This window comes from Physella acuta, unplaced genomic scaffold (assembly GCF_028476545.2).
Source record: "Physella acuta isolate Inbredline_101_S28 unplaced genomic scaffold, ASM2847654v3 ptg001779l, whole genome shotgun sequence".
NCBI lineage: Eukaryota > Metazoa > Mollusca > Gastropoda > Physidae > Physella > Physella acuta.
Genome location: NW_026733289.1, coordinates 38,663 through 55,153, shown reverse-complemented (window position 1 = coordinate 55,153; position 16,491 = coordinate 38,663). Strand labels below are relative to the sequence as shown.

Here is a 16,491-nt window from a genome sequence, read left to right as displayed (position 1 = left end):
ATCTAGTGGTGGACATCTAGTGGTAAAGTGGACATCTAGTGGTAAAGTGGACATCTAGTGGTAAAGTGGACATCTAGTGGTGGACATCTAGTGGTGGACATCTAGTGGTAAAGTGGACATCTAGTGGTAAAGTGGACATCTAGTGGTGGACATCTAGTGGTAAAGTGGACATCTAGTGGTGGACATCTAGTGGTGGACATCTAGTGGTAAAGTGGACATCTAATGGTGTGGTGGACATCTAGTGGTAAAGTGGACATCTAGTGGTAAAGTGGACATCTAGTGGTGGACATCTAGTGGTGGACATCTAGTGGTAAAGTGTACATCTAGTGGTAAAGTGGACATCTAGTGGTGGATATCTAGTGGTGGACATCTAGTGGTAAAGTGGACATCTAGTGGTAAAGTGGACATCTAGTGGTAAAGTGGACATCTAGTGGTAAAGTGGACATATAGAGGTAAAGTGGATATCTAGTGGTAAAGTGGACATCTAGTGGTAAAGTGGACATCTAATGGTAAAGTGGACATCTAGTGGTAAAGTGGACATCTAATGGTAAAGTGGACATCTAATGGTAAAGTGGATTTCTAGAATAAAATGGATATCTAGTGATGGACATTGAGAGGTGAAGTGGACATTGGTGGTTTATGTAAGGGTTTAAATTGGTGATTTATGTAAGGGTTTAAATTGGTGGTATATGTAAAGGTTTAAATTGGAGGTTTATGTAAGGGTTTAAATTGGTGGTTTATGTAAGGATTTAAATTGGTGGTATATGTAAGGGTTTAAATTGGTGGTTTATGTAACGGTTTAAATTGGTGTTATATGTAAGGGTTTAAATTGGTGTTATATGTAAGGGTTTAAATTGGTGTTATATGTAAGGGTTTAAATTGGTGTTATATGTAAGGGTTTAAATTGGTGTTATATGTAAGTGTTTAAATTGGTGTTATATGTAAGGGTTTAAATTGGTGGTATATGTAAAGGTTTAAATTGGAGGTTTATGTAAGAGTTTAAATTGGTGGTTTATGTAAGGATTTAAATTGGTGGTATATGTAAGGGTTAAAATTGGTGTTATATGTAATGGTTTAAATTGGTGGTATATGTAAAGGTTTAAATTGGTGGTTTATGTAAGGGTTTAATTTGGTGGTATATGTAAGGGTTTAATTTGGTGGAATATATGTAAAGGTTTAAATTGGTGGTATATGCAAGGGTTTAAATTGGTGGTTTATGTAAAGGTTTAAATTAAGTGCTTTATGTAAGGGTTTAAATTGGTGCTTAATGTAAGGGTTTAAATTGGTGGTTTATGTAAGGGTTTAAATTTGGTGGTTTATGTAAAGGTTTAAATTTGGTGCTTTATGTAAAGGTTTAAATTTGGTGCTTTATGTAAGGGTTTAAATTGGTGCTTAATGTAAGGGTTTAAATTGGTGGTTTATGTAAGGGTTTAAATTTGGTGGTTTATGTAAAGGTTTAAATTTGGTGCTTTATGTAAGGGTTTAAATTGGTGCTTTATGTAAGGGTTTAAATTGGTGGTTTATGTAAGGATTTAAATTGGTGGTATATGTAAGGGTTTAAATTGGTGTTATATGTAATGGTTTAAATTAGTGGTATATATAAAGGTTTAAATTGGTGGTTTATGTAAGGGTTTAATTTGGTGGTATATGTAAGGGTTTAATTTGGTGGTATATGTAAAGGTTTAAATTGGTGGTATATGCAAGGGTTTTAAATTGGTGGTTTATGTAAAGGTTTAAATTTGGTGCTTTATGTAAGGGTTTAAATTGGTGCTTAATGTAAGGGTTTAAATTGTTGGTTTATGTAAGGGTTTAAATTTGGTGGTTTATGTAAAGGTTTAAATTTGGTGGTTTATGTAAAGGTTTAAATTTGGTGCTTTATGTAAGGGTTTAAATTGGTGGTATATGTAAGGGTTTAAATTGGTGTTATATGTAAGGGCTTAAATTAGTGGTATATGTAAAGGTTTAAATTGGTGGTTTCTGTAAGGGTTTAATTTGGTGGTATATGTAAGGGTTTAATTTGGTGGTATATGTAAGGGTTTAATTTGGTGGTATATGTAAAGGTTTAAATTGGTGGTATATGCAAGGGTTTAAATTGGTGGTTTATGTAAAGGTTTAAATTTGGTGCTTTATATCAGGGTTTAAATTGGTGGTTTATGTAAGGGTTTAAATTGGTGGTTTATGTAAAGGTTTAAATTTGGTGCTTTATGTAAGGGTTTAAATTGGTGCTTTATGTAAGGGTTTAAATTGGTGCTTTATGTAAGGGTTTAAATTGGTGGTTTATGTAAGGGTTTAAATTGGTGGTTTATGTAAGGGTTTAAATTGGTGGTTTATGTAAGGGTTTAAATTGGTGGTTTATGTTAGGGTTTAAATTGGTGGTTTATGTAAGGGTTTAAATTGGTGGTTTATGTAAGGGTTTAAATTGGTGGTTTATGTAAGGGTTTAAATTGGTGGTTTATGTAAGGTTTTAAATTGGTGGTTTATGTAAGGGTTTAAATTGGTGATTTATGTAAGGGTTTAAATTGGTGGTTTATGTAAGGGTTTAAATTGGTGCTTTATGTAAGGGTTTAAATTTGGTGGTTTATGTAAGAATTTAAATTGGTGGTTTATGTAAGGGTTTAAATTGGTGGTTTATGTAAGGGTTTAAATTGGTGGTTTATGTAAGGGTTTAAATTGATGGTTTATGTAAGGGTTTAAATTGGTGTTATATGTAATGGTTTAAATTGGTGGTATATGTAAAGGTTTAAATTGGTGATTTACGTAAGGGTTTAATTTGGTGGTATACGTAAGGGTTTAATTTGGTGGTTTATGTAAGGGTTTAAATTGGTGGTATATGTAAGGGTTTAAATTGGTGCTTTATGTAAGGGTTTAAATTGGTGGTTTATGTAAGGGTTTAAATTGGTGGTTTATGTAAGGGTTTAAATTGGTGGTTTATGTAAGGGTTTAAATTTGGTGGTTTATGTAAGGGTTTAAATTGGTGCTTTATGTAAGGGTTTAAATTTGGTGGTTTATGTAAGGGTTTAAATTGGTGGTTTATGTAAGGGTTTAAATTGGTGTTATATGTAATGGTTTAAATTAGTGGTATATGTAAAGGTTTAAATTGGTGGTTTATGTAAGGGTTTAATTTGGTGGTATGTGTAAGGGTTTAATTTGGTGGTTTATGTAAGGGTTTAAATTGGTGGTATATGTAAGGGTTTAAATTGGTGCTTTATGTAAGGGTTTAAATTGGTGGTTTATGTAAGGGTTTAAATTGGTGGTTTATGTAAGGGTTTAAATTGGTGGTTTATGTAAGGGTTTAAGTTGGTGGTTTATGTAAGGGTTTAAATTTGGTGGTTTATGTAAGGGTTTAAATTGGTGCTTTATGTAAGGGTTTAAATTGGTGGTATATGTAAGGGTTTAAATTGGTGGTTTATGTAAAGGTTTAAATTTGGTGCTTTATGTAAGGGTTTAAATTGGTGCTTTATGTAAGGGTTTAAATTGGTGCTTTATGTAAGGGTTTAAATTGGTGGTTTATGTAAGGGTTTAAATTTGTGGTTTATGTAAGGGTTTAAATTTGTGGTTTATGTAAGGGTTTAAATTGGTGGTTTATGTAAGGGTTTAAATTGGTGGTATAAGGATACGGCCTGGCAGCACAGGCTTGATGTTGACAAATGCTATGCTGAGTCGCGTGCGATAAAAGACTTGAGTGGACGTGATACGAACATGGCCAAACTGGTACGTTGGGTCATCATCAGGGGAAACTGGGATGGTTAGAACAAATCACATAACATTTAGGACTTCAAACAAATCTTTGAACATAACCTTCATATAAACCACATTTAAAGCAAGATTATCTGTAAGTTAGCAAATCTTTGACCATCTATAAGTCTATAGAGTAGCTACCAGACCTTTGACCCTAACCTTTGAACCCTGTCTCTACTATAGAGTAGCTACCAGACCTTTGACCCTAACCTTTGAACCCTGTCTCTACTATAGAGTAGCTACCAGACCTTTGACCCTAACCTTTGAACCCTGTCTTTACTATAGAGTAGCTACCAGACCTTTGACCCTAACCTTTGAACCCTGTCTCTACTATAGAGTAGCTACCAGACCTTTGACCCTAACCTTTGAACCCTGTCTCTACTATAGAGTAGCTACCAGACCTTTGACCCTAACATTTGAACCCTGTCTCTACTATAGAGTAACTACCAGACCTTTGACCCTAACCTTTGACCCTAGCTACTAGGCCAAGCCTGACTTACTGGTTGATCCATCTGTATCAAGGGCAACAACTCTTCCATATAAATCAGTTCTACGGTGCTGCCATACGGGCATATCACTCCGTACTCTGTCCACATAATCCAGGTCTATTTCAGCCAGACAAACACCTGGTCCTTCACTGCACTGGGCAACAATGGCACCCCATGGGTCAACGACCTTCACAGACATTTCAACACATTAGGCACCCCATGGGTCAACAACCTTCACAGACATTTCAACACATTAGGCACCCCATGGGTCAACAACCTTCACAGACATTTCAACACATTAGGCACCCCATGGGTCAACGACCTTCACAGACATTTCAACACATTAGGCATGGCACCCCATGGGTCAACAACCTTCACAGACATTTCAACACATTAGGCACCCCATGGGTCAACAACCTTCACAGACATTTCAACACATTAGGCACCCCATGGGTCAACAACCTTCACAGACATTTCAACACATTAGGCACCCCATGGGTCAACAACCTTCACAGACATTTCAACACATTAGGCACCCCATGGGTCAACAACCTTCACAGACATTTCAACACATTAGGCACCCCATGGGTCAACAACCTTCACAGACATTTCAACACATTAGGCACCCCATGGGTCAACAACCTTCACAGACATTTCAACACATTAGGCATGGCACTCCATGGGTCAACAACCTTCACAGACATTTCAACACATTCGGCACCCCATGGGTCAACAACCTTCACAGACATTTCAACACATTCGGCACCCCATGGGTCAACAACCTTCACAGACATTTCAACACATTAGGCATGGCACTCCATGGGTCAACAACCTTCACAGACATTTCAACACATTAGGCACCCCATGGGTCAACAACCTTCACAGACATTTCAACACATTAGGCACCCCATGGGTCAACAACCTTCACAGACATTTCAACACATTAGGCACCCCATGGGTCAACAACCTTCACAGACATTTCAACACATTAGGCACCCCATGGGTCAACAACCTTCACAGACATTTCAACACATTAGGCACCCCATGGGTCAACAACCTTCACAGACATTTCAACACATCAGGCTTTGGGTTAGTAAATGGACAGAAAAAAATATTAGAACAGATATTTTTAAATGATGTAGCAAAATTAACAGTTTAAAAAATGTTGGTTGCTATGGTAACTAATCGAGAAGTTGCCTTAGTTAATTTTAAAACATTGACATGACTCAGAACCACTTCAATAGTTATTTCCCCAATTTACTTTTGTATAGAGAGCTTTTAATTTGAAACATATACCTAACTTTCTTATGTTCACTTTTATTTAAAAAATTATTGGATTGGAGCTTGATCTATGCCCAACTGCCTATATTTTCTATGCCCCCAACTGCCTGTATTTTCTATGCCCCCAACTGCCTGTATTTTCTATGCCCCCAACTGCCTGTATTTTCTATGCCCCCAACTGCCTGTATTTTCTATGCCCCCAACTGCCTGTATTTTCTATGCCCCCAACTGCCTATATTTTCTATGCCCCCAACTGCCTGTATTTTCTATGCCCCCAACTGCCTGTATTTTCTATGCCCCCAACTGCCTGTATTTTCTATGCCCCCAACTGCCTGTATTTTCTATGCCCCCAACTGCCTGTATTTTCTATGCCCCCAACTGCCTGTATTTTCTATGCCCCCAACTGCCTGTATTTTCTATGCCCCCAACTGCCTGTATTTTCTATGCCCCCAACTGCCTGTATTTTCTATGCCCCCAACTGCCTGTATTTTCTATGCCCCCAACTGCCTGTATTTTCTATGCCCAGCTTCATGTATTTTCCTAGACTACCATTAGTATTGGCTGGAATTAAAACACAAATAAATATTTTTAATGTGTATATAAGGATTCAACATTGAATGTTAACATACATTTAATGTGAATATATAAAAAAAAATTATGTAAATATTTACATTTATACAATATTGAATATAATGTGAAAATATATACCATTTTATGTTAACTTATATGCCATTTAATGTGAATATATACACAATTTGATGTGAATATGTAGACAATTTAATATGAATATATTCAATATTTAAAGTGAATATATACATTTTATGTAAATATATTCAGTTTGTGTGAATATAGACAACATTTAAGGTTTACGCAAATACTTACACCATTTAATGATTATATAGAATGCTTAATGTAAATATAATTAAATCTGTATACGAATATTTACAAGACTGATTTTAAAATTTAGACCATTGAATGTGATGTGATGTTTACCATAGCATGTCCATAGGACGAGCGTTTAGAATTGTGCTTGCCTGTGTGAATGTTAAAATTTAGACCATTGAATGTGATGTGATGTTTACCATAGCATGTCCATAGGACGAGCGTTTAGAATTGTGCTTGCCTGTGTGAATGTTAAAATTTAGACCATTGAATGTGATGTTTACCATAGCATGTCCATAGGACGAGCGTTTTGAATTGTGCTTGCCTGTCTGTGCAGCTGCAACCACGTAACACTGGCTTTCAATGGCTCTCGCCCTCAGAAGGCTCTGGAAGTTTAAATAAAGCTTTCATACATCTTGCCCTCAGAAGGCTCTGGAAGTTTAAATAAAGCTTTCATTTCTTTCATACATCTTGCCCTCAGAAGGCTCTGGAAGTTTAAATAAAGCTTTCATTTCTTTCATACATCTGGCCCTCAGAAGGCTCTGGAAGTTTAAATAAAGCTTTCATACATCTTGCCCTCAGAAGGCTCTGGAAATTTAAATAAGCTTTCATTTCTTTCATACATCTTGCCCTCAGAAGGCTCTGGAAATTTAAATAAGCTTTCATTTCTTTCATACATCTTGCCCTCAGAAGGCTCTGGAAGTTTAAATAAAGCTTTCATTTCTTTCATACATCTTGCCCTCAGAAGGCTCTGGAAGTTTAAATAAAGCTTTCATACATCTTGCCCTCAGAAGGCTCTGGAAGTTTAAATAAAGCTTTCATTTCTTTCATACATCTTGCCCTCAGAAGGCTCTGGAAGTTTAAATAAAGCTTTCATTTCTTTCATACATCTTGCCCTCAGAAGGCTCTGGAAGTTTAAATAAAGCTTTCATACATCTTGCCCTCAGAAGGCTCTGGAAGTTTAAATAAAGCTTTCATTTCTTTCATACATCTTGCCCTCAGAAGGCTCTGGAAGTTTAAATAAAGCTTTCATACATCTTGCCCTCAGAAGGCTCTGGAAGTTTAAATAAAGCTTTCATTTCTTTCATACATCTTGCCCTCAGAAGGCTCTGGAAGTTTAAATAAAGCTTTCATTTCTTTCATACATCTTGCCCTCAGAAGGCTCTGGAAGTTTAAATAAAGCTTTCATACATCTTGCCCTCAGAAGGCTCTGGAAGTTTAAATAAAGCTTTCATTTCTTTCATACATCTTGCCCTCAGAAGGCTCTGGAAGTTTAAATAAAGCTTTCATACATCTTGCCCTCAGAAGGCTCTGGAAGTTTAAATAAAGCTTTCATTTCTTTCATACATCTTGCCCTCAGAAGGCTCTGGAAGTTTAAATAAAGCTTTCATTTCTTTCATACATCTTGCCCTCAGAAGGCTCTGGAAGTTTAAATAAAGCTTTCATACATCTTGCCCTCAGAAGGCTCTGGAAGTTTAAATAAAGCTTTCATTTCTTTCATACATCTTGCCCTCAGAAGGCTCTGGAAGTTTAAATAAAGCTTTCATACATCTTGCCCTCAGAAGGCTCTGGAAATTTAAATAAAGCTTTCATTTCTTTCATACATCTTGCCCTCAGAAGGCTCTGGAAGTTTAAATAAAGCTTTCATTTCTTTCATACATCTGGCCCTCAGAAGGCTCTGGAAGTTTAAATAAAGCTTTCATTTCTTTCATACATCTTGCCATCAGAAGGCTCTGGAAGTTTAAATAAAGCTTTCATACATCTTGCCCTCAGAAGGCTCTGGAAGTTTAAATAAAGCTTTCATTTCTTTCATACATCTTGCCCTCAGAAGGCTCTGGAAGTTTAAATAAAGCTTTCATTTCTTTCATACATCTTGCCCTCAGAAGGCTCTGGAAGTTTAAATAAAGCTTTCATACATCTTGCCCTCAGAAGGCTCTGGAAGTTTAAATAAAGCTTTCATTTCTTTCATACATCTTGCCCTCAGAAGGCTCTGGAAGTTTAAATAAAGCTTTCATACATCTTGCCCTCAGAAGGCTCTGGAAGTTTAAATAAAGCTTTCATTTCTTTCATACATCTTGCCCTCAGAAGGCTCTGGAAATTTAAATAAGCTTTCATTTCTTTCATACATCTTGCCCTCAGAAGGCTCTGGAAATTTAAATAAGCTTTCATTTCTTTCATACATCTGGCCCTCAGAAGGCTCTGGAAGTTTAAATAAAGCTTTCATTTCTTTCATACATCTTGCCATCAGAAGGCTCTGGAAGTTTAAATAAAGCTTTCATACATCTGGCCCTCAGAAGGCTCTGGAAGTTTAAATAAAGCTTTCATTTCTTTCATACATCTGGCCATCAGAAGGCTCTGGAAGTTTAAATAAAGCTTTCATACATCTGGCCCTCAGAAGGCTCTGGAAGTTTAAATAAAGCTTTCATTTCTTTCATACATCTGGCCCTCAGAAGGCTCTGGAAGTTTAAATAAAGCTTTCATTTCTTTCATACATCTTGCCATCAGAAGGCTCTGGAAGTTTAAATAAAGCTTTCATTTCTTTCATACATCTGGCCCTCAGAAGGCTCTGGAAGTTTAAATAAAGCTTTCATTTCTTTCATACATCTTGCCCTCAGAAGGCTCTGGAAGTTTAAATAAAGCTTTCATTTCTTTCATACATCTGGCCCTCAGAAGGCTCTGGAAGTTTAAATAAAGCTTTCATACATCTTGCCCTCAGAAGGCTCTGAAAGTTTAAATAAAGCTTTCATTTCTTTCATACATCTATACTCCTTTCCTTATAGTATAGTTTTTATACTTACAAGTACAAAAAGTATAGAATGATAATTACCTCCCAGTGTGCCATTCCAGTTGTCTGAGTGAAAGCTGATGGGTAAGTGATGATTTGGGCACCCTGTTGCACTAAAGCCAGGGACAGCTCTGGGAATCTCACATCATAGCACTTTTACAGGTTAAATTAAATAGAGTATTTCTATTGGTTAAATAGAGTACTTGTATTGGTTAAACAGAGCACTTCAATTGGTTAAATATAGTACTTCTATTGGTTAAATATAGTACTTCTATTGGTTAAATAGAGCATTTCTATTGGTTAAATTAAATATATCACTTTTTCAGGTTAAATTAAATAGAGCAATAAAACTTGATAAAATACCAAGATTTTTTTATGTATCCTAATATATAAAAGCCCATGTACTAAACTTTAAAAATTTACTTTAACTATTAGGATTCTAGATCTGGATCTAGATATTCTAGATCTAGAGATTCTAGATCTAGATGATCTAGAACTACAGAAAAACTAGACTTAGACCTATCTAGATCCTACCTAGATCTAGAATCTATTCCAATAATAAATTTCTATACTAAACTATTTCAGGTCTTAATTATTTTATTGAAATCTTTGTTTGTTTAGCTATGGAATTGGCTAACTTGTAATACAATGTAATTTGAAAGAATAGGGCTTATTCACGTAAGTTAAGTTTCCTAAGTAACCCTTTTAGTTTCCAAAATAACTATAGTGTCTAAATAGCTGAGATGATTTTGTAATTGATACCATGCGGGTGGTACGGTACACAAAATCAATCTTAAATATATTTTTTTTCAATTTGTTTTTTTATATGTGAATGATAAAGTTGCCTATCGGGACTTGGCGGGACACAGGGCAGGTGAAGTAGAGTTCACCTGTTTTTTAATGCTCTGCCGAAATAAGTGTTTTAAAAAGACAAAAACAACATAACTACCATTGAACAGCCGGGTTTTTAGCTAAATCTTTTAAGTCTCTTAATTTTAAGTCTCTTAATCAGCGAGTGCATTTAATATGGTATTGTGTTTACTAATACTGTATATAATTTGGTTTTAATTTTTCTAATAGGGTATTGGTAGTCTTTGTTTTTTTAAACAAGTATAAACATAGACAGTACATGAAACAAAACCCCTTTTTTTTTCATAATCTTAATGTTTCATTCCAATGCTCTTGATCAATAAAATGTTTCTTTTCCTAAGTTTCCGCTAATGAATTTTTTAAAAGCTGAATTACAATTCATTTCATTACTCACTTTCCGTAGGTATATACATTTTCTTCAGGCATCTCTACCGTTTCTTCCCCTTACACCTCCGAACGAAATTGAAAAAAGTAATTCATAAGAAAATATAGAAAAAACAGTATCATCCCCCCCCCCCTCCTCCGGACAGTTTTAAATGCCGCTACCCAGAGATAAATATCTAATTAAAAAACCAGGTAGCCTTTTGTAAAGAGATGAGAGCTAAAAGTCACCAGAATAGCCAGTGTAACCGGTACCTATGGTTAGTGTAACCGGTACCTATGGTTAGTGTTACCAGAGAGGGAACTACACATTTGAAAAAATTCATAGAGATTTATACATGTTAATCACAAAATATAAAAAGCAGTCATTCTATGCATATAAATATAGAATTCCTGGGTAATGTATACAATCCCTGGAGTTTTCAGGCAAAGTATGAAACATTGACGTTGTTGTTATTATATAAAATGTCTAGGTATCTGATTTTGATACGATTAAAATACTTCCTCTGTACTCTGTATACAAGAAAGTAAAAAGCGGCCCACTAACTCAAACCCTAACCCTAACCGCACTAGCTCAAACCCTAACCCCACTAACTCAAACCCTAACCCTAACCCCACTAACTCAAACCCTAACCCTAACCCTACTAACACAAACCCTAACCCCACTAACACAAACCCTAACCCTTACCCCCTTAACTCAAACCCTAACCCTAACCCCACTAACACAAACCCTAACCCTAACCCCACTAACTCAAACCCTAACCCTAACCCCACTAACACAAACCCTAACCCCACTAACTCAAACCCTAACCCTAACCCCACTAACTCAAACCCTAACCCTAACCCCACTAACACAAACCCTAACCCTAACCCCACTAACACAAACCCTAACCCTAACCCCACTAACACAAACCCTAACCCTAACCCCACTAACACAAACCCTAACCCTAACCCCACTAACACAAACCCTACCCCTAACCCCACTAACACAAACCCTAACCCTAACCCCACTAACACAAACCCTAACCCTAACCCCACTAACTCAAACCCTAACCAATCAGCTCCAACTAGCAGACGTAAAGGATACAGTTGCCAGTCCAACCCTACCAACAGGTGTAGAAACAGGTGCAACAATTTTAGAGCCCGGTATAACATAGTCACTCTCACATAGTCGAACTTTGCCTGCAATGTCCAAGTCAAAAAGATGTGTCTTATCATAAATAGCTACAATTTTCCCTCCGTCATCAATGATTAGATGGGTGTTGAGCAGCTTTGGTTTCTCTTCACTGTAGGCTCCCTGTTGAGATGGTACTGTAGTTCACATTACAAGTTTCAATGGGTACACAACAGTTGTGTTTACAGTGGTAAGTTGTGTTTACAGAGAGGTAAGTTGTGTTTACAGAGAGGTAAGTTGTGTTTACAGAGTGGAAAGTTGTGTGTTTACAGTGGGAAGTTGTGTTTACAGAGAGGTAAGTTGTGTTTAAAGAGTGGTAAGTTGTGTTTACAGTGAGAAGTTGTGGTTACAGACAGGGAAGTTGTGTTTACAGTGAGAAGTTGTGTTTACAGAGTTGTAAGTTGTGTGTTTACAGTGGGAAGTTGTGTTTACAGAGTGGAAAGTTGTGTTTACAGTGAGAATTTGTGTTTACAGTGAGAAGTTGTGGTTACAGACAGGGAAGTTGTGTTTACAGTGAGAAGTTGTGTTTACAGTGTGGAAAGTTGTGTTTACACAGTGGTAAGTTGTTTACAGTGGGAAGTTGTGTTTACAGAGTGGAGTGGGAAGTTGTGTTTACAGAGAGGTAAGTTGTGTTTACAGAGTGGGAAGTTGTGTTTACAGTGGGAAGTTGTGTTTACAGAGTGAGAAGTTGTGTTTACAGAGTGGTAAGTTGTGTTTACAGTTGGAAGTTGTGTTTACAGAGTGGAAAGTTGTGTTTACAGAGTGGGAAGTTGTGTTTACAGAGTGGTAAGTTGTGTTTACAGTTGATAGTTGTGTTTACAAAGTGGTAAGTTATGTTTACAGTGTGGGAGGTTGTGTTTACAGAGTAACAAGTTGTATTTACAGAGTGGGAAGTTGTGTTTACAAAGTGGTAAGTTATGTTTACAGTGTGGGAGGTTGTGTTTACAGAATGGTAAGTTGTGTGTTTACAGTTGGAAGTTGTGTTTACACAGTGGTAAGTTATGTTTACAGTGTGGGAGGTTGTGTTTACAGAGTAACAAGTTTTGTTTACAGAGTGGGAAGTTGTGTTTACAGAATGGTAAGTTGTGTGTTTACAGTTGGAAGTTGTGTTTACACAGTGGTAAGTTGTGTGTTTACAGTGGGAAGTTGTGTTTACAGTGATAAGTTGTGTTTACAGTGTTGGAAGTTGTGTTTACAGTGTTGGAAGTTGTGTTTACAGAGTGGTAAGTTGTGTGTTTATAGTTGGAAGTTGTATGTTTATAGTTGGAAGTTGTGTTTATAGTTGGAAGTTGTGTTTATAGTGTTGGAAGTTGTGTTTACAGAGTGGTAAGTTGTGTGTTTATAGTTGGAAGTTGTATGTTTATAGTTGGAAGTTGTGTTTATAGTTGGAAGTTGTGTTTATAGTGTTGGAAGTTGTGTTTACAGTGTTGGAAGTTGTGTTTACAGAGTGGTAAGTTGTGTGTTTATAGTTGGAAGTTGTATGTTTATAGTTGGAAGTTGTGTTTATAGTTGGAAGTTGTGTTTATAGTGTTGGAAGTTATGTTTACAGAGTGGGAAGTTATGTGTTTACAGAGTGGGAAGTTGTGTTTACAGAGTGGGAAGTTATGTTTACAGTGTGAATTTGTGTTTACAGAGTGGTAAGTTGTGTTTACAGTGGGAAGCTGTGTTTACAGTGTGGAAAGTTGTGTTTACACAGTGGTAAGTTGTTTACAGTGTGAAGTTGTGTTTACAGAGTGGAGTGGGAAGTTGTGTTTACAGAGAGGTAAGTTGTGTTTACAGAGTGGGAAGTTGTGTTTACAGTGGGAAGTTGTGTTTACAGAGTGAGAAGTTGTGTTTACAGAGTGGTAAGTTGTGTTTACAGATGGAAGTTGTGTTTACAGAGTGGAAAGTTGTGTTTACAGAGTGGGAAGTTGTGTTTACAGAGTGGTAAGTTGTGTTTACAGTTGAAAGTTGTGTTTACAAAGTGGTAAGTTGTGTTTACAAAGTTGTAAGTTATGTTTACAGTGTGGGAGGTTGTGTTTACAGAATGGTAAGTTGTGTGTTAACAGTTGGAAGTTGTGTTTACACAGTGGTAAGTTATGTTTACAGTGTGGGAGGTTGTGTTTACAGAGTAACAAGTTTCGTTTACAGAGTGGGAAGTTGTGTTTACAGAATGGTAAGTTGTGTGTTTACAGTTGGAAGTTGTGTTTACAGTGATAAGTTGTGTTTACAGTGTTGGAAGTTGTGTTTACAGTGTTGGAAGTTGTGTTTACAGAGTGGTAAGTTGTGTGTTTATAGTTGGAAGTTGTGTTTATAGTTGGAAGTTGTGTTTATAGTTGGAAGTTGTGTTTATAGTTGGAAGTTGTGTTTACAGTGATAAGTTGTGTTTACAGTTGGAAGTTATGTTTACAGAGTGGGAAGTTATGTTTACAGAGTGGGAAGTTGTGTTTACAGTGGGAAGTTGTGTTTACAGTGATAAGTTGTGTTTACAGTGTTGGAAGTTGTGTTTACAGTGTTTGAAGTTGTGTTTACAGAGTGGTAAGTTGTGTGTTTATAGTTGGAAGTTGTGTTTACAGTGGGAAGTTGTGTTTACAGAGTGGTAAGTTGTGTGTTTATAGTTGGAAGTTGTGTTTACAGTGGGAAGTTGTGTTTACAGTGGGAAGTTATATTTTTAGTGCTGACCATACTACTCATTCATCTGAAATTGATGAACTCAACATCTAGTCTTGGCACTCTAAGGAAAAGATGATGAGACGATGAAGCTATAAAGTGACCTAATAGTAGGCCTTAGTAAAAGCATCATCTTGTGACTAACACATACCTAGATTACTTTAATCCTAACCTAACTACTCTTCACTTAGACACTAACTAGTAAAAAATCTTTTTTCACAATGGCCTTAAAAAAAGATGAAATAAATACTTTTTGGTGATAGCCTCCCACTGAGAGCCAGACTTTGTTTCGAATGGCAGCTTTTTGTAGCTGATGGATGAAGTTTCCATCGAGAGTCTCTGAATACTCAATCGACTGATTTTTTGATTCACCAATGTAATCACAGGCTTCGGGCAGGAACACCATCTGTAGATACATCAAATATCTGTCATAATAGATAGGCTGCACATTTCATCTGTCATAATAGATAGGCTGCACATTTCATCTGTCATAATAGATATGCTGCACATTTCATATGCTGCACAATTCATCTGTCATAATAGATATGCTGCACATTTCATCTGTCATAATAGATATGCTGCACATTTCATCTGTCATAATAGATATGCTGCACATTTCATCTGTCATAATAGATATGCTGCACATTTCATCTGTCATAATAGATATGTTGCACATTTCATCTGTCATAATAGATATGCTGCACATTTCATCTGTCATAATAGATATGCTGCACATTTAATATTTCAAAGTAGTTCCAATTAGAGCTTGGGATTATCCATTTATGACGCCCGCAAACATTTGGAATTTTAGCCCCCCCCCCCCCCCTTTTACTTTTGACGACCCCCAACCCCCACTGTGGACGTCCACCATAATTTAGTAGACCTCTCAAAACATGCTGCAAAATTACTAATTCATTTACATGCAATGTGTACATCAACTGATAATGTAATATAGGGATTTGATACTTTCAGCAACATCTATTACTAGGCCTAAATGTCTGTATGTCTAAGGCATGTAAACTTACCAAGTGAATGTGCTAAGACTATCTAAAATTGTAAACTTACCAAGTGAATGTGCTAAGACTATCTAAAATTGTAAACTTACCAAGTGAATGTGCTAAGCCTATTTAAAATTGTAAACTTACCAAGTGAATGTGCTAAGACTATCTAAAATTGTAAACTTACCAAGTGAATGTGCTAAGCCTATTTAAAATTGTAAACTTACCAAGTGAATGTGCTAAGACTATCTAAAATTGTAAACTTACCGAAGTGAATATGCTAAGACTATCTAAAATTGTAAACTTACCAAAGTGAATATGCTAAGACTATCTAAAATTGTAAACTTACCAAAGTGAATGTGCTAAGACTATCTGAAATTGTAAACTTACCAAAGTGAATATGCTAAGACTATCTAAAATTGTAAACTTACCAAAGTGAATATGCTAAGACTATCTAAAATTGTAAACTTACCAAAGTGAATGTGCTAAGACTATCTGAAATTGTAAACTTACCAAGTGAATGTGCTAAGCCTATCTAAAATTGTAAACTTACCAAGTGAATGTGCTAAGCCTATCTAAAATTGTAAACTTACCAAGAGAATGTGCTAAGCCTATCTAAAATTGTAAACTTACCAAGTGAATGTGCTAAGACTATCTAAAATTGTAAACTTACCAAAGTGAATATGCTAAGACTATCTAAAATTGTAAACTTACCAAAGTGAATGTGCTAAGACTATCTGAAATTGTAAACTTACCAAAGTGAATATGCTAAGACTATCTGAAATTGTAAACTTACCAAAGTGAATGTGCTAAGACTATCTGAAATTGTAAACTTACCAAAGTGAATATGCTAAGACTATCTGAAATTGTAAACTTACCAAAGTGAATATGCTAAGACTATCTGAAATTGTAAACTTACCAAAGTGAATATGCTAAGACTATCTAAAATTGTAAACTTACCAAAGTGAATGTGCTAAGACTATCTGAAATTGTAAACTTACCAAAGTGAATATGCAAAGACTATCTGAAATTGTAAACTTACCAAAGTGAATGTGCTAAGACTATCTAAAATTGTAAACTTACCAAGTGAATATGCTAAGACTATCTGAAATTGTAAACTTACCAAAGTGAATATGCTAAGACTATCTAAAATTGTAAACTTACCAAAGTGAATATGCTAAGACTATCTGAAATTGTAAACTTACCAAAGTGAATATGCTAAGACTATCTGAAATTGTAAACTTA

At 36.0% G+C, this 16,491-nt stretch overlaps 1 protein-coding gene across 5 annotated transcripts in view; it reads right to left on the bottom strand.

Moving 5' to 3' along the window:
• LOC131930455 (nitrilase and fragile histidine triad fusion protein NitFhit) overlaps window positions 1–16,491 on the bottom strand; it is a 32,096-nt gene that overhangs the window by 10,236 nt on the left and 5,369 nt on the right. For all 5 annotated transcript variants that reach the window (XM_059286947.1, XM_059286951.1, XM_059286950.1 and 2 more), the window contains exons 3-8: window positions 14,499–14,654; window positions 11,513–11,722; window positions 9,217–9,327; window positions 6,674–6,775; window positions 4,239–4,413; window positions 3,618–3,737 (exon numbers count right to left, since the gene is read on the bottom strand). In XM_059286947.1, the coding sequence (XP_059142930.1) occupies window positions 3,618–3,737; window positions 4,239–4,413; window positions 6,674–6,775; window positions 9,217–9,327; window positions 11,513–11,722; window positions 14,499–14,654 (874 nt within the window). The remainder of the gene's footprint in view (window positions 1–3,617; window positions 3,738–4,238; window positions 4,414–6,673; window positions 6,776–9,216; window positions 9,328–11,512; window positions 11,723–14,498; window positions 14,655–16,491) is intronic.